Here is an 18025-nt window from a genome sequence, read left to right on the forward strand (position 1 = left end):
GTTTCATCTTTTACGAGGTCATACCGCAGACTCCAAAGGTGCCCGTGGAAATTCTGAACCACGGAAACATTTTGGCTTTAATGTTAGAGAACAGCCCCCCACCTTCCAGGTCCGCTGGCGGTTAAGTTTGAGAGGGAGTGTGGGGCGCGGGAGCCCGGGGAGCCCTGAGCTTGCCTGGCGATGGCGGGTGTTGCAAGGGCCTGGAGAGAAGGCAGCACGTAGAGAGGGGGCTGCTGAAAGGAGGCCCGGGGTTCCGGCGGCCTGGAAGAGTCCCCTCCCCAGCTCCTCAGTGGATTTGGGGAAGTGAACAGAACTCTGCTATTTCACATTTTTAATCATCTTGCTGTGTTTGTATAATTCCACTGAGAAGATTTCGGCGGGTGGTGGAAAGTCAGGAGACTTGTCTGGTAAGGTCTGTGTCGACCTTAGGCAAGTTACTCAGCCTCTTTGGGCCCAAGTTTCCTCATATGCAAAATAAAGGAGTTCAAAGGGACCTTTAGAGCTGCCAACCAAATTTAAAATTGTGTATGCAAACTGTTCCCCAAGAACTGATGAAAGGGAAGTGACGTCTTGCCCCCTTGATAGCCCAGGGTTCTTCAAGAGTTTGGAATTCGTTAAACAAATTCCCCGTTTTTGTCTTTCAAGTAACTTGTACCTTATTTTTAATCTGTAAAATGGGAATAAGTAGTCGATCCTGTGAGCCTTGGTGTGATGGTTGAGAAAATGTGTATGTGAATGCAGTCTTGAAAAATGGGTGCTTGACAACAGATGCGCAATAGTCATATTTTTTAAATATCGCTACCAGTCCTATTACATGACCATTCTATTTTTATTGCCCAAAGTCTACCTGATAATATCTAGCCTTTATTGCATCTTTTGGGAGCTCCAGCCTTTGAGACTTTGAAATTTTTCTGTTTGGTTATTTTTTGTACCACAAATGTGGAAAAGAAATGTTGCCTGTAACCACACACACATAACTTGGCTTCTTTGGTCAACATCCCTTTACTTTAAAAGTGTGCCTCACATTGTAATGCTTTTAGATGGCAAATACGGCATTCATATCAAACGGGCTTTTGGAATGTTTCATACTGGTGGCATTCTGGACACAGTAAGGCACCTCACAAATGTAAGGGATTCCAAGTTAAGTTTAAGTGCTGCATGTTGAAGCCTTATAATGTGGCGGTTAAAGGCTTGGGCTTTAGGTCAGCCAAACCTAGATTCAAATCTGGGCTTTATTTCTTACTCACTTTGTGTTGGCTGAGTTACTTAGCCACGCTAAACCTCGGTTTCCTTGCCTATAAGATAGGGGTGATAACAGCTATCTTATTATTGTGGAGCCCCTGGGTGGTGCAAACAGTTAACGTGCTCCACTGCTAACCCAAAGGTTGGAAGTTCCGCCACCCAAAGGGTGTCTTGGAAGAAAGGCCTGGTGATCTACTTCTGGAAAATCAGCCACTGAATACCTTATGGGGCACAGTTCTACTCTGACACACATGGGATTGCCATGAATTGGAGTTGACTCCATGGCAACTGGTTTTTTACTTGATTATTGTAAGGATTAATTGTGATAATATATGTAAAAGAGATTAGGATAGTACCTGGAACATAGTAAATGTTTAGGGAAAGTATTCATAATTATTATTGGCCAAGATAATGTGAAGAGATTGGATTGTTTCTTTTCCTATACCAGTCATTCATTGAGACCCATTAAATACAACTTTCTGACGCAGTGTAATACACCGTCATTAGTTTTATGAAAGTAGGCTTAGACCTGGGAACAGAGTGAGCTATCTTTGTTCCATTTCTTTCTGTAAAGTCTTGAATTTAAATGGTTGGGGGGAGGGAAGGGAAGGTGATGCTCTTATTCTAAAAGATACCAAACTGCCAAACCATAAACCACAGCCTTCCACTGTACTCGTTACCACCAGCCCCTGCAGTGGGGATGGCAAGCATTAATGGAAAATGGAATACCAAGAAGCGAATGCAGTTTTTTCAGCTTACGGTGTCGCGTCTTATGGTGCAAGCGCCTACTTTCCTTGCTAGGTATCTTCACCTCCTTGAGCAGCTTATTCATCTTTTTCTCCCTCAACAGTGTCCAGCGTGAGTGTTCAGTAACTGATGTTTGTTGACCCCACAGAAATGACAGCGGCATCATCAAGAGAATGAGTGCTTTGAGCTGCTTTTCCAAGAATGGAAATGGATTTGCTTTGATCCATTCATGTGACCAGGGGCATGCTTTGTGAGGGATCGGAACATAATACCTGACCACCTACTATTTCAGGAGTGAACTAGAGGACTCGTCCTCCTTGGTCGTCCCCACACTTTCTTAAACCCATCGAATTAGAGCCCCAGTGAGTCCAAGGACTGACCAGGGAAGCTTAAGAATGTATGAGGGAAGAAAAAGCAGAAGAAAGTCCTTTAACTGACCGGTTTGCCTTCAGAAACCCAGACTATACATTTAGAGAAGTTAAAAGTGGAACAGCCTGTTTCATCCAGTTTGACTTTGCTGTGTCTGCTGCCCTTTGTTCTCCCTCCTTTTCTTCCCTAAATTGCCACCTACCCCCATTCCCCCCCCCCCATAAAAAGAGCCTTAGAATGCTTGAACCTATGAACTTTTCTATCTCTTGGTATGTACAGTTTCAAAGCAGGAGGAGTTCTACTGCATGTGCTTTGAAGTCATGTTTTTCTGTCTTAGAGAAGAGTAGCTATGTCCACAGGGTGGGTGGAGTAGGAGAGCAGCATTGCAGGTAAAGCTTTTGCTCCAAATCTGCAGAAATGTTTGGAGACGAAAAACATTTCTTCAGGGTTGTTCTGCTGCCTAAAATAAAGGCCTTCTCTTGGGTGGGCTATACCTGTGAGTTGTCCTCTCAGCTTCTTTCTCTCTCCTTTAAAGGACCTAGTCTCACTCTCAAGGAGTCCCTGGGTGGTACAAACGGGTAAGCATTCGACTACTAGCCAAAAGGTTGGCAGTTGGAACCCACCCAGAGGCGCCTGAGAAGACAAGCCTGGTGATCTACTTCTGAAAGGTCATAGCCTTGACAATTCTATGGAGCAGTCCCCACGAGTTGGAATTGACTTGATGATGACTAATAACATTCTCACTCGAAGGTCTGAAGCCTTTAACCTAGTGATGTGAGTGCCTTCCTCGGGCCTGTGTGGGTGCCTTGCTCTCATTCATCATTAGAAACAAGATTCGGGTGGGGCTCAAGCTGACCCAAACCTTTGGCCATAATATGCAGTTTGGAGATAGGGAGTTTTCCCTATATTTGGATGATTTCAATGAGTGTTCAACCAAACCCTTAAATTGGGCTAAAGAGACATGGCTGAGACTCAGAGTTGAGGAACATCCTGGAAACGCAGCTCAGAATTATAAACCAGTCTGGTTTTTTTTTGTAGTTGTTGTTGTTTTTAAATAAACCAACACCAATTCTTTCCAAAAGGATAGATTACAGTACACTCTTAATAAAACAAAAACAAAAAAAGAGAAAAAGACAACTCTAAGTTGATGGCATTACTCTTAGACCATATTTTATGGAGAAGCTGTAGGCGGCCAAGTGTCTAGATTTCACTGTACACAATAAAAGAATAAAAGGCCAGGTTATACCTCAATTCAGTACCTAACAATGGGCTCAGAGGAGTTGTTCTTTATATCCTTTCTGATTGTTTGACAGAAAGGAGAAGAAGGGAGCAGTTCAGTCCTCAACCATGTCTCTCTAGCCCAATGTAAGGTTTGTTGAATGCCTGTTGAAATCATTGAAATGCAAGGAAAACTCCGTTTCGCAAACCACGTGTTACGACTGAAGGTTTGGCTCTGTTTGAACTGTACCCGAAACCTTGCCTCTAGTGGAAAACCACTTGGAGAGTTGGTGAGAGTTAAGTTCACTTAGCTGACAACATGGGGAAATAAGTCCTACTGAGAAGATGAAAGCCATGCAGTACTAGAATTAGATCTTCACACCATCCTATCTTGAAGACCAAGGCCTAGCTAGAGAACTTGTAGTAACTTACTTAAATCACACCAGGGCAGTGTTTCAGAGCTTAATGTGCTTCTGAGGTGTAATCCTTAAGCGCTCTTTCCTGTTCCCCTTCCTTCAGTCTCCTCAGACTGTAGGTGCTGTGTTCCTGGGCTACCACCTCTAAACTACTGAAATCCCTCTGTACTCACTGAGGAAAGTACAAAGTGCAGGGACTCCTGAATCCTACATTGGGCTTACCCAGTGCCTCACATACAGTGACCATTCAATTTATGTTTTCCTTGTGACTAACCCTAGATTAAAAAACCCAAACCAAACCAGTTGCTGTTGAGTCGGCTCTGACTCATAGCGACCTCGTGTGGTTTAGGGTAGAGCTGTGCTCCATAGTGTTTTCAATGACCGATTTTTCAGAAGTAGATCACCAGACCTTTCCTCCATGGCACCTCTGGATTTGAAACGCCAACCTTTCAGTTAGTAGCCGAACACTTAACCATTTACGCCACCCAGGGATTCCTAAGCCTAGGTGACCAGGGAGAAAAAAGTGCTGTATGGCAGGTTCACTTTGAAGAAATCTTTGGAGATTGTTTTGCGTATTTAATAATCTGTCCCTAGTTTCATTGTTTTGTGACTCTGAGATTTTCACTGATAAATTTTGCTCTTTGTTTTTGATGTATATACAGATCTGTTTTTATTCTGTAGATTAATTGAAACGTTATTGAAGCTGAATAAAAAGTGTAGGAAATTTAGCATAATGGTCAGAGTGTGTTTTTTAGTTGGTACTTTTCCCAAAGAAATCCTCAGCTGGATCCACAGTCCTTCCTCCCTTCACCCCTCCCCACCCTTAGTTGATTCAAATCCCTGTTTATTTCACATTCACATGCCAAATTTTAACAGGAAACAAACAGCCCTGGGGTATATTTTCTGGACACTTGGGCAACACTTCGTCTGTTTCTGTATTTTTCCTGCTCTCCTTTTCTTTCCCCTCCCCCTACTCCTTTTAAATGGGTTGTTCCAAGGCTTGTTTACTGGGGTTGGAGAGCCAGAGGCTTAGCTAGGGTATGTGAAGGTAGTGCCCTCTGGTGGAATGTTGTGAGAATTACCAACCTCCCCCAAAGCTTGCGTGTTTGGAATGCTTTTTCTTGACAGGCCTTCAAGGGAAGGTCCTTTCTTTTACATCTTAAATATGGTAGGATGTATAGGGAAATCCTCCACATCCACAATATCGTGACTGTGTCTCTCCAAAAACTAAAATTCCATCATATTTGTCGTCCATTTGTTGAAAATGCACGCTGGGTATTGAAGGCCCCAGACAGCATGCGTGTTTATTACCTAGACTGGGTATTTGAGAGCATTATGTTGGGGGTATCAATTGATTACAAGAAGTTTGTTTATCATTATAAAACTCAGCCCCAAATGACTGGAAGTGGGTGGCTAACGGTGTGCTTTCTTATCATCTGCCATAAACGTGTACAAGAGAGGTGAAGAGAAAAGGAGGACCTCCTTCCAAAGGTCATTGAAAAGAATCTAAGAAACTAAGAGAAAAGGAGAAATGGGAAGGATTAGACAACTTAGTCACAAGAAAGTCTTATCCCCAGCCCTCACTCGGATCTGAGCCCAGAAATTTAAGACCCAGCCAGACGTTGAGAGCCTGCCAGACTCAGTCCCAGTGATGGCGGGAAGGGCAGGGGTGGGGAGAAACAGCAGGTGTGCCATAAATATACCTTTTAGGAGCCTAGAGTGTTCACAAGGAACCCTGGTGGCACTGTGGTTAAGCACTTGGCTGCTAACCTAAAGGTCAGTGGTTGGAACCCATCAGCTACTCCGCAGGAAAAAAGACCTGGCGATCTGGTCCTGTAAAAATTTCAGTCTAGAAAACCCTATGGGGCAGTTCTACTCTGCCCTATAGGGTCGTTATGAGTCGACACTCAAGGGCACAAAAAAAAAAAAAAAAAAAAAATGTGTTCACACTTCACACTGTGCTGCGTGCTCCAGCTAGGCCTTCCAGCTGACCTTTTTTCGTTGTCTAACAATTTCATTTTCAGGCCCATTCCCTTCCCCATTCCTGTTAGCAGAGTTACTGTGGGCCAGAGGACACAGCCGTGGCTTGAGGCAGACACACCTGTGCGACTTTGGGCTCGTCCCCCTGCTGAAGTCTCAGTTTTCTGGAGGTTCTGTACAGAACGCTTGTGAGGATTGAAAACCAAAAACAGTAAACAAGGCAGAAACAGGTTAGTGGATTTTATTATGCCCAAGAATGAGGAAGAGAATGAGCCTATTACTAAGAAGATGACTCAGGTTTTAGGACTGAGGGTGTCTCCCAGAGGGTTCGAAGAAGCTGTCCAGGAGGGACTATGTAACTTCACATTTAGAAAGAACTGCATGGTGGTGGTGAGGATTCTGGAAGCAAATAAGCTTTTATTAAGCAGTGGTAAAATTCTTGTGTTCCATGCAGGAGACCTGGGTTCAGTTATTGGCCGGTGCACCTCATGCACAGCCACCACCCCTCTGTCAGTGGAGGCTTGTGTGTTGCTATGATGCTGAACAGGTTTCAGCAGAGCTTCCAGACTAAGACAGACTAGGAAGAAAGGCCTGGCAATATGTTTCCAAAAATCAGCCAATGAAAACTATTGGGGATCACAATGGTTTGATCCACAACTGATCATGAGGATGGCACAGGACCGAAAAGCATTCCATTGTGTATGGGGTTACCATGAGCCAGGGACTGACTAGATGGCAGCTGACAACATGTTGCATAGTTGGAACATACACAGGAAAATATATAATTGGATATGGCCAAGTCCCAACCCTTAAAGAGCCTACATTTTAGTTGATGAAAAAAATCTCCCCAAGAGAAATGATTTGAGGAATATAACAAAGCAAAGTGGATCAGCTGTACGGACAAAATAACAAGGCAGATTTAGTATGAGTGCCAAAAATTCCAGAACAAAGGAGTGGGTAAGAGTTCTTTGGGAAGGACTTCCTGGGGGTGGTCAGTGGGGTGGGAGTAGGGATGAGTTTATGCTGGGTCCCAAATAATATTGTAAAAATATGATTGCTATTTGGCTTTCTGTGAGATGCAAGGGAGTGAACTTTACGAAGCCCCAAGGGTAGGATCTAGTAAATTATGTGTGCAAGGGTAGGGAAGGTGAACTAGGTAAACTTTGGCTACAGTAGGAGAGTAATAGGATAGAAGATTGCAGAAGTACTGAGTATTTGGGTTCTATGAAAATCTGAATTATGCAGATTTGAAAGGTTATGATATCAAAGTATTAATAAAGTCTCGCTTTATGTGCAAAATTTGAAATGAAGTTAATCCATATCATTTGGTGGGGGAGGGCAAAAAGAGCAAAATTTCAATCTAGAAGTCTGTGTAAATTATAAGTTCTGTTTATGCTACTTCTACATGGTGGCACCCATTAAGTGAGCAAACACAAGTACCCACTTTGCTTTATCAGGATCAGACTTGAATGATCCCAGTTTTGAATTATGAGAAATCTTTATTTCCTCAGGTAAAAGGCCATCAACTTGTGCATGGAGAAGCAGCTGGGCATGGTGTGGCTGCTAGACTCTGCCCCCCTCCCTTCCTAGGCTTTTCTTCTATTGCATTCTCTTCCCACCATGGCTTTTCTTGCAAACTTCCCAATTTCCCTGCCCTACTCCCCACCCCCAACCCCATCAGCAACCCTTTCTCAGGTCCCTTTCTCCCCATCTGCTCAGTGATTAGAGGCTCAGGGATGGCGGATGCACCAGCAGATGGGAACCAGCTGCTCTCCTTTGGGGCCATTGTCTTCACTGGGGACTAAAGAGAGTGCAATGCATGTGACTGGGAGAACCCACAAGGGAAAGATGGGATGGATTCTGTGCCAGACATTCTAGGTCCTATCTCAGGGTGAGCTTGTTGGAAGGAGAGCCTGGTCATCTTTCTCGGACTCCTCCACTTCCTGAAGCAACTTGTAGACGGGTCCTGGAGGGCTGGCGTGATACGGAGCTTCGTTGAGCCCCGTCAGCTTCAAGCTAGGACTGTAACAACGATACCAAAAGAAAGAGAAGCCATAGATCCCTAAAAGGCATAAGGCATTTATCACCACATGCCAGCAGAAGAAGGTGGTGACAAACATGATGTCACTCATGTCATCGTCCTGCCATGGGTAGCTGGAGACTGGTTTGAACAGAATAAAGCCTGCCTGAACCAGCCAGGAGCCCATCATCAAAAACAGAAAGGTCTCAATCAGCCAGAGGTGAAACATGCCAGGAGCCCATAGCTCTGCAGTCAACACCAGCATCAGCAGGAACACCACCAAGATGAGCAGAGAGTGAACCTGCAGCTCCACCCCTACTGTACCCTGAGTGTGTGACACCAACAGCAGCAGAAGTACGTAGAATGTTAGGATCCGGACACCTAGCTCCAGGACCACACACCTCTGAGGCAGCAAGTTCTTGCTCAGGATGTCTACACAGCCATTGAGGGTGAGGAGGATGAATATGGTGAGGTGCTGCCACTCTTTGGGATACATAAACCTCGGTGGCATATCCCTGTTCATCAGTATCAACCCTCCTTTAACGCAGTTGATCTCGTAAACTATCAAGAATGAGCCAGTCACCATCTTCAACAATCCTACGTAGGATATTTTCCACAGCATGGCCCATCTCCCTTTATTCCTGGGAGGGCATGAAGGATACAGGAGAGAAGCATTGAATATCACAGCTTTGGAGACCACTATTGCCTGATACAGTCCATATAAGACAAGAAACAGCCCAGGGAACACATGACCGATAAAGTTTCCCATTGAACTACAGGTCCGTCTAACGAAGGCGAGACAAGCAAAATTAAGGCACAGCCATACCTTCTGGGTCCACTTCAAAGTCTGGGCTTTAGGAAGAACTGCCTTCCACCTACTTTTATTATCTCACCCTGCCCACTGCTTCCCCCTAGAAAGGAAATGGTCTTGAGACATGCCCACGCTTTTGGTGAGGTATGGTCTCATTGTTCCATTCCATTCTGGTACATTGGGAATTAACTGGCTTCTGCCGAAGAAGGAAGTTGGTGAAGGTGTGCTTTTAGGCATTCTGCTCTATGGCCCCTGAGGCTGCCTCTGGGCACACTTGTCCCTCTGTTCCATGGCTTCCTCCTTCTTTTCTTTCCCAGGGCTCAGAGAAGGGGAGAGGTGCATGGACTGGAAGTGGTGGTTACCATAGTATCCAGAGAAAGCCAGGGACACTCACAAATTCCTGAGTATCCTTCAGTACTTCTCACACATAACTTCAGTCCAATTGTAAGGTCAAACATTTTCTTTCTGGACACACAAATTGACAAACATTTGGATATGTGCCTATATAATACATATTTATCACTTATCTGACTTTTATGTTTTTTTCTGTGACATAAACATTTGAAGAACACCAAGAAAACTTCCCTCTCCTCTACCTCCTCGCATCCTCCCATCCTCACTGGAAAATCTCCACTGGCCGGTAAACAGATTTGAGAAGCCATCTTTTGAGATTGATTTTAGGAGTTGTGGTGGTTTTGTGAGGAGCCCTGGTGGTGCCGTGGTTAAAGCACTCAGCTGTTAAACCAAAAGGTCGGTGGTTCAAACCCACCAGCCATTCCACGGGAGAAAGATATGACAGTCTGCTTTGTAAAGATTCATAACCTTGGAAACCTTATGAGGCAGTTCTACCATGTCCTATAGGGTCACTATGAGTCAGAATCGACGCAATGGTAACAGGTTTGGTTTTTTGGTTGGTGGTTTTGTAGTGTGTCAACCTAACAAACCTTGAACCATGTTTCCTAGAATTCCCTTTCCTATATGGTTAAGTCAGAGTTGGTCACAAGAGAAATTTGCGTGAGAATCTGAAGGTGGAAAGGAAGCAGCAGTCTAAGTTCACTCTGAAGGTTGGTGTAGGGCATTAGGCGCCACTGCAGGTTGTGCATGCTCTTGCTGATCTGCTGGCTCGCCTTGTTGGGGTGGACAGCAGCAAGGCCTGCAGCTCTCCAGCCTCTCTTAGTGTGAAGGGCGCCAGCTTTTTCTGCAGGTCACCTGTGTCATTAAGTGTGAGGTGGTTAGAATCGCCACTTTCTCCTCATGTGTCCAGTGTGTCCTTGCTCCTCCCCACTTCATGTAAAGTGTTCATCCTGACTGCTGCCACATTAGCCTGAAATGACCTCAGGCCCACCACACAGCAGCAGAGGCAACGGCCTTCCTTAGACTTCTTCACCAACTCCCACAAATATATAAGACCTAATCTCCATGAGAAATCCATATTACATCTCACTCATTCCATCTCATTCTGATTTCAGGGTCCATCTCTAATTGATATATGGGTTTAAGGTGTAGTTCCTGGTTAAAATGTAGATATGGTTGAGAAGAGTAATTCCGGTGAGCTAATATTAGCCATTTACTTTTAATATGAATTAGCCTATCAGCTTTGCTTATCAATTATTACCTGATTAGTATCTAATGCATCTAGAAAGAAAGAGTCCTAGGTACTGGGTGACATCCAGCTGAGTATAAGGTAAAGGGGATGGTGGAGAACAAAGTTCAGGTCATTGTAGACATACCCCAGGCACACAAACACAGGTTCTGAGGTTATTGTAGAGGGTACAGGGAATAGGAGTTTCTCTGGGAGTGGTAGGTTTGCTGAAGGGAGAGGAAGTTCATCACTGAACATGAACTGCTAATTTCAGTCTTTTGCATAATCGTCTGTCCTCATGATATAAGCAATACTGTGGGGCAGAGAGGCAGCACCTGGATGCTGACAGTGCCCCCAGTGGGGAGAAGGACAGTTTACACTCAGGTCCCAGCACTGCCTCTGAACCCTCACTCTCATCCAAATATCTACTCTTTCTCAAGTCCACTTGTCTTAGTTATCTAGTGCTGCTATAACAGAAATAACACAAGTGGGTGGCTTTAACAAACAGAAATTTATTCTCTCACAATGTAGGTAGCTAGAAGTCTGAATTCAGGGTGCCAGCTCTAGGGGAAGACTTTCTCTCTCTGTTGGCTCTGGGGGAAGGTCCTTGTCTCCTTTCAGCATCTGTGGACCCGGCATTCCTTGGAGATCTACATGTGTCTTGTCATAACAGGTTACAATTCAGGAACAGAAATGACTCAGGATATAGCTTCTCAGCCATGCCCTCAGGCAGCCTTTCTCTGTCTCTCTCTTTCTCTCTTGGCCCTTGGCTCCTCAGTCCGGCCTGGCCTCTGCCCTGCTCGGGCAAGTGTTAGAAAGTTCTTCAGCTCCACCGATAAGTGCCCAGAGGTGCCTCACTCCATCAGTAAGCCTCAGCCTGAAGGTACTCAGCTGTCTGGCTCCGTGGGTCGGCACACTCCCTGTGCTGTCTCCTGTCAGTCTTCTGGTTCTGCTGCTGCCAGTTCTTTGCTGCCACTTCTTGCCGTCTTGCGCTGTCTCCAGTGTTACAGCTGTCTGTCTCCTGGGTCTAGGAGGTTCTCAGTACAGTGCCTTTGGTACAAAGGACACGCTCTGCTCCTGGCTCTTCTTCCCTGGTGGTGGTGAGTTTCCTTGTCTCTGCTTGCTTCTCTCTCCTTTTATCTCTCGTAAGATAAAAGCGGACTCAATTAAAGGTGTGACTTGAGTAAGGGTAAGAGTGTGACTTGAGTAAGGGTTTCAAGTCACACCCTCTTATAAAGTGGCGACTCAAGATACACCCCACCCTAATCCTGCCTCATTAACTTATAGAGGTTAGGATTTACCACACACCACAACATGGAGGATAATTACATCAGATCACAAAATGGAGAACAACCACACACTACTAGAAATCATGGCCTAGCCAAGTTGATACATACATTTGGGGGACACAATTCAATCCATAACACTAGTAACAGCAGAAAAATTAACTCTCTGCCCTTGAGAATGGCAGTATAATTCAGATCACTTCTTGCTATTGAGAGAATTGATGGGATGGGGATTTGAGTGTGAAGGCAAGTAGAAAAATAAAAAGCTTAGTTCTTCTTTCTGAAAGAACCTGCTTTGCTTAATCTAAAATTTTAATTTTAGGTGTTTTTATTTTATTAATGTGTAGCCATTGTAGGAACCTTGGTAACACAGTGGTTAAGCACTTGGCTGCTAACCAAGAGGTCGGTGGTTTGAACCCACCAGCTGCTCTGTGGGAGAAAGATGTGGCAATCTGCTTCTGTAAAGATTTACAGCCTTGAAAACCCTATTGTCAAGTCTACTGTTGCTATGAGTCGGAATCTACTCAACGGGAATTTTTTTTTTTTTAATAGCCATTGTGGAAAAATTAGGTAAAAATACATAAACCAAAAGAAGAATGTTAAAAATCACCTGTAACCCCACAACATGGAGGTGGCCATTGTTACCAGTGAGGTGTAGAAACACAGTTGTAAGAAGGGAGCATGAGAGAGAGAGAAACACACTGAGTGGAAGTCAGGAAATCTGGAGTCTAGTTTCCAGTTCTCCCTTGATTTCCTAAATATCATGCCCCTTATGTACCAAACGAGTGTTGGCCTCAGTTTTCTCTAAAGTGAAAATAAAAGGACACGAATGCTGTTGCACAGAAGTGAGCATGTTTCTCTCCTGTGCCTCTCTCCCTTTTGGTGACCTATCACAACACTTGGGAAGCACTGTAGAGCTGAATGCTCAGAGGGAAGAGATTCAAAAGGAAAACCTGAGCGTGACACTCTCCTGAAGTGAGTCCGGAAGGAGATAACCATAGACACGCTCCTTGGTTCTTGGTTTCACTCTGGGAGAAGCATGGGGTCCATTGCTCCTCTAAGTATCTGTCAGCAGGGCCCGGCTGTGCGGCACGTGGTCTGCAGGCCTCAAAGAGGGGCTGCATTTGGTCACTCTTAACGTTGTGTTCAGGAACCCTGGTGGTGCAATGGTTAAGTGCTCGGCTTCTAACTGAAAGGTTGGCTGTTCAAACTCATCCAGCGGCTCTGTGGGAGAAAGACGTGACTGCCTGCTCCCGTAAAGATTTCAGCCAAGAAAACCCTATGGGGCAGTTCTACACTGTCACATGGGGTTGCTATGAGTTGGACTCAACCTGACAGTACGCAACAACAATAATGTTGTTTCTAATACTTCAGGGCCGTGATCCAAGTGAGGTGGGGGCAGCAAATTTTCCTACGTCTCCCACATTCATTTCCCCAACTGCTCCTGGCAGCTATGAGTGGGGTGCCAATGGTTAGAGGAGGGCTCAACAGAAATGCTAGGTTGAAAGTGGCACGTATGCAGGGCAAGGAGGCCCACTTAAGGTCCCATCTGGGATGCTCACGCCCCCACCTTGGCTAGGCATCAAGGTCACATGTTGTTGATTAAAGCATAAACATCCTGATCCCAGGACTTTGAAGATTGTAATTGCCCATCCCTAACCAGAGATTGCCCACAAAAGCAGAGAAAGAAGCCAAAGGTGGTGAATGATTAGCAGAACTGCCAGACAGCTTCAGAGTCTGTGGACACCAAGTACCTGGAAAGCTGTTTTAAAAGGAAAACTCAGCTTGACCAAAGGAGCTAATGCAGGTCCGTCATGGCCTGGCTATTCCACAAGACTCTCCCTTACTCCATCCTGCCTTCCTTAGGGGCCCCAGGCACAGCCACTGCCCCATGTATGGCACCATGAAACGCCAGAGTGAGCAAGAAGGTCCTCAGGAATTCACAGAAATTTACTAACTGCTGCAGATCCTGCTGAGTGCTGCAGGCCATATCAAGAAGTACATGACATGGTTCTTGCTCTCAAACTGCTTACAATTTAACAGAAGCACAACACTCCTTCCCCCCTGCCCCCCCCCACACCACACACACACATTAGAGAACTATTTAGACTACCACTGTTCAGTAGAAATAAATGTCACATATGCAATGTTAAATTTTCTAATAGCCCCATTAAAAAAGTTTTTAGAAAGTTTAAATTAATTTTAATGAGATATTATATTTAACCCAGTATATCCAAAATATTATTTCAACATGTAATTGATGTAAATTTATAAAGAAATTATTCTACATTCCTTTTTACATATTAAGTCTTCAAAATCCAGTGTGCATTTTACACTTACAGCACATCTCAGATAGATGAACCATGTTGCAAGGGCTCAATAGCCACATGTGGCTAGTGGTTGCCATATTGGACCCTGCAGATTGTGGCAGTATAGATTGACGTGTTGAGTGATAAATGCATGTTAAAGTTTTGGCAAAAGGGATGGCTCATGGAGGGGGTCAGAAATGGTATCTAGAGAAGTATGCTAAACCCTGTTAATGGTTGTGGGATTTTAGTATGGCGTTTTCCAAAAGCATCTTTTAGTTTAACTCCTGTTTAGAAGGGACATCATCATCATCATCATCATCACCACCATCATCACCATCACCACCATCACCACTACCACCAAATGATTAGAACTTGCCTTGCAAAAATATACCAGAGGGAGAGAGGAGACCAGTGGATGGGCTGGGCTCAGGCAGGGCTGCACAGAGGTTGGGTCCACAGGAAATCAATACAAAAACCAAGGCAGCCTACCTGTTCATGTTCCAAACTTGCATCTTGTTTAAGTAACGGTTAGTAAGCCTTGCAGTTTGTCATTGACTTACGAAGCAACCCTCACAAGAGGTCGAAAACAACATTCTATTTCTCAGTTGACAAGGACACATATGCCTTGTTTCTTCTGGCACACCTGCTCATGATTTTTCTTTTCACAATTTTCTATAATGTGGGCCTTTTACCTCATTGTGTAATCATGACTTAGAGTTCACAGTTTATATAACTGAGTTCAGATATTTTTCAACTCTGTTTAGATGAGCCATGTTACCAGTGTGGGGTCACCATGAATCTGAATCAACTGATGGCAACTAACAAGTGGTACAGAATAGCAGCCTCCTGCAGAGCCAGTTTCCTCTCACTGCTCGTTGAAGTCTTGAGTGGGTGTGTCTAATTGGTCACATGTCTGCACACTAGCTACAACGAAGGCCAGGAAGTGTGGAAACTCATCAAAATGTAGGGAAGGTGTTTCAAAGATGGTGTTAGGCTCAGATGACAGATGTCCACTATAGACACCAAGAAGTGAATTGCTTGCTCGAGAGATGTATGCATTTTAAATTCTGACACATTCTGCTAAACTGACTTTAAGAAAATATAGACCAATTTACAATGCTGTTTAAGCACGTAATAATTCGCTTTCCCTGGAACTTCTCCAGAAATGAAAAATACAATTTTTAAAATATTTTTGATAACCTGATGGGGAAAAAAGATCTTATTTTGTTTAAATCTGTGTCTTAGTTACCTCGTGCTGCTATAAGAGAAATACCACAAAGGAGTGGCTTTAAAGAAGAGAATCCTATTTTCTCACAGTTCAGGAAGTTAGAAGTCCGAATTCAGGCTGTGGCTTTTGGGAGCAGTTCTTTCTTTGTCTGTTTCAGCTCCTAACCAGTTACCATCAAGTCGATTCCGACTCATGGTGACCCCAAGTGTTTCAGAGTAGAACCATGCTCCAAAAGGTTTTCAGTGGCTGATTTTTCAGAAATAGATCACCAGGCCTTTCTTTTGAGGCACATCTGAGTGTATTCAAAGTGCCAGCTTTTTGGCTAATAGCTGTTCTAGGCTGGATTCCCTAGAGGAGCAAAACCAGTAAAGCATATATATAAATACACAGAGAGAAATTTACTTAAAGGAAATGGCTCATGCAATTATGGGGGCTGGCAAGTCCCAAATCTTTGAGTCAGGTGGCAGGCTGCTGGCTCATGGGATTTCGGGATCTGGTGACTCCAAAATCTGCAGGTCAAGCAGCAGGCTGCAGGCTTCTCACATCTCAAGAACCGGAGGTCAGATGGGACGAGTGCAGGATAGACACAGAGAGACAGCATGCACGTGCACCTTGCCGGAATATTCATTTATATATTGGATGCTGGCCACACCTCCAAGGAAACTCCCCTTCCAACTGATTGACTGCTCTCATCAGATTACAAAACGGAGGATGATATATAGCGTCTGCAAACCATTGAGGATCATGGCCTATCCAAGCTGACACTTAACATTAACCATCACAGTAGCCAGTCGCTTAAATTTCAGCTTCTAGTAGCCAGCAATCCTTGGAGTTCCTGGGCTTGTAGATTCATCTGCTTCCATCGTCTGTTAGCACCTGTTCCCCCTTTATCTTGCCTCTGTGTCTGATCTGCTCTTTTTATAACTCAGAAGTGATGAGATTTAGAACTCACCCTACTTGGGCATAATCTAATTAACATAACAAAGAAAACGCTATTTTAAGCAGGATTATAGCCATAGGTATAAGGGTTAGAATTCCAACACATATTTTGGTGAGACACACTTGAATCCATAACAGTCTGCTTTTCTTCATAATAGTTAGGTTCAGCATATTTTTCTTATGCTTATTAGCCATTTGTTCTTCTGAGACATGTTCATTTATATCCTTGCCTATTTTTTCTTTTAGGTTGCCTTTTTTAGGTTGTGAATGTTTGACTATCTCTATATATTCTGGGTAGTGACTTTTTTTTGGTCTGTTGCATATGTTGAAAACATTTCCCCATAGTGTCGCTTTTATCTTTTTTTCTCATGTCTTTAGTTATAGGAAATTTAAAGAAGATGTATAGTAAAATGTGTAAGCTTTCAGAGCTTTAAGAAAATATTTTCCTTCAGAACACTTTGTTTTGTTATTCATGTTTAACCTTGTAGTAATTATTTTTTGTGTATATTTTGTGAGGAATAAACTAACTTCGTTATTTTTTTTCCAAATGGCGAGCCAGTTATTCCTCACATTACTTGAAGAGTATACCCTTAACGTGTATTTAATTCTCCCATTACATAGATCTGTTTCTGGAGTCTCTGTTATGCTATGTTGATGAATGGGCTTATGGTACTTGCTTGCTCCTGTGCCACGCTTTTAATTATCCAATATTTATAGTGTGTTATGAAAGCTGGTAAAGTAATTTATTCATTTGTTTTCTCCTTAGAAAAAATAGAAAAGACCTGGGCTCTTCTCACAAGTTTCTTCTCCAGATATATTTTAGAATGGATTTTTAAAATTCCATTAAAATTACATTGGGAATTTTTTTTTTTTTAATTAGGAGTGCATTTAATTTAAATATGTTTCTGTAAATGCAGGATATTTCCTGGAAGATATATTTTACAATCTATTCTGTTGGGAGAAATTCGTTAATTACCAGAGATTTGCTTATTGGTTCAGAATTGGGGCACAAATTAGGAGCAATGAGGGAATGTTTTCCGGGTTTCTTCATCATTTCCATGACTCTGTTTAAGAATGGCAATAAAAAAAGAGAGCCTGGAAGAAAAATAATGGGAAAGAGCCCAGCAACTTTGTGCAACAGGAGAAAGAAGAAAAATTAGAAACACTTAGTCAAAGAAACATCTTGTCCCAGCCTCCCCTCTGACCTGCATATTGAAATGTAGGCCCCAGCAGGAGGGTGGAGTCCCGCCAACCTCTTCGCACCTGGGGGACCTGGGGGCAGAGACAGAATGTCCGATGTGTACGTACCCTTTAGGAGGACCATCAATAATTTCCCTGTGCTACTCACGCACACTGGGTCTCCTCGCTCCCTGCTTTCTACCCATGTTGTTGTACTGATTGGTCACATCCCTACCGTCTGCAGAGGAGTCCGTGGGCCCAGATGACAGAAGCAGGGCCTTGACTTTTAGGCAAAACCTGTTGACCTGTTGCGGTAAAGTCGATTCTGACTCTGATGACCCCACGTGTTACAGAGTAGGACTGAGCTCCATAGGTTTTTTTTTGTTGTTGTTGTTGTTTTTTAATTGTACTTCAGGTGAAGGCTTACAGAACAGATAGTTTCTCACTCAACAGTAGTACACATATTGTTTTATGACATTGGTTAACAACCCCACGACATGTCAACCCTTTCTCTTCTCGACCTTTTTTTTTTTTGTGAAAATATGCGTAGCCAAAGATACACCATTTCAAAAATTTCTACATGCACAGTTCAGAGACATCAACTACGCTCTTCCAATTGTGCTGCTATTCTCATTTTAGATGAAGGTTTACAGAACAAAATTGTTTCTCATTAAACAGTTAGTACACATGTTGCCCTAT

At 43.6% G+C, this 18025-nt stretch overlaps 1 protein-coding gene across 1 annotated transcript; it reads right to left on the reverse strand.

The window, feature by feature from the left end:
• Positions 1 to 7858: 7858 nt before the first annotated feature.
• Positions 7859 to 8815, reverse strand: LOC101357618 (transmembrane epididymal protein 1A-like). The gene has a single exon (XM_004372888.2). It carries the CDS (start codon positions 8759 to 8761, stop codon positions 7859 to 7861), a length of 903 nt encoding a protein of 300 aa, XP_004372945.1. The 5' UTR covers positions 8762 to 8815.
• Between the last annotated feature and the right edge of the window lie 9210 nt (positions 8816 to 18025).

The sequence above is a fragment of the Trichechus manatus genome, unplaced genomic scaffold (assembly GCF_000243295.1).
Source record: "Trichechus manatus latirostris isolate Lorelei unplaced genomic scaffold, TriManLat1.0 scaffold00021, whole genome shotgun sequence".
Lineage (NCBI taxonomy): Eukaryota > Metazoa > Chordata > Mammalia > Sirenia > Trichechidae > Trichechus > Trichechus manatus.

What these genes read in the sequence shown, in the direction of transcription:
- LOC101357618 (XM_004372888.2), bottom strand. Translation starts at nt 8,761, where the DNA reads ATGGGAAACTTTATCGGTCATGTGTTCCCTGGGCTGTTTCTTGTCTTA.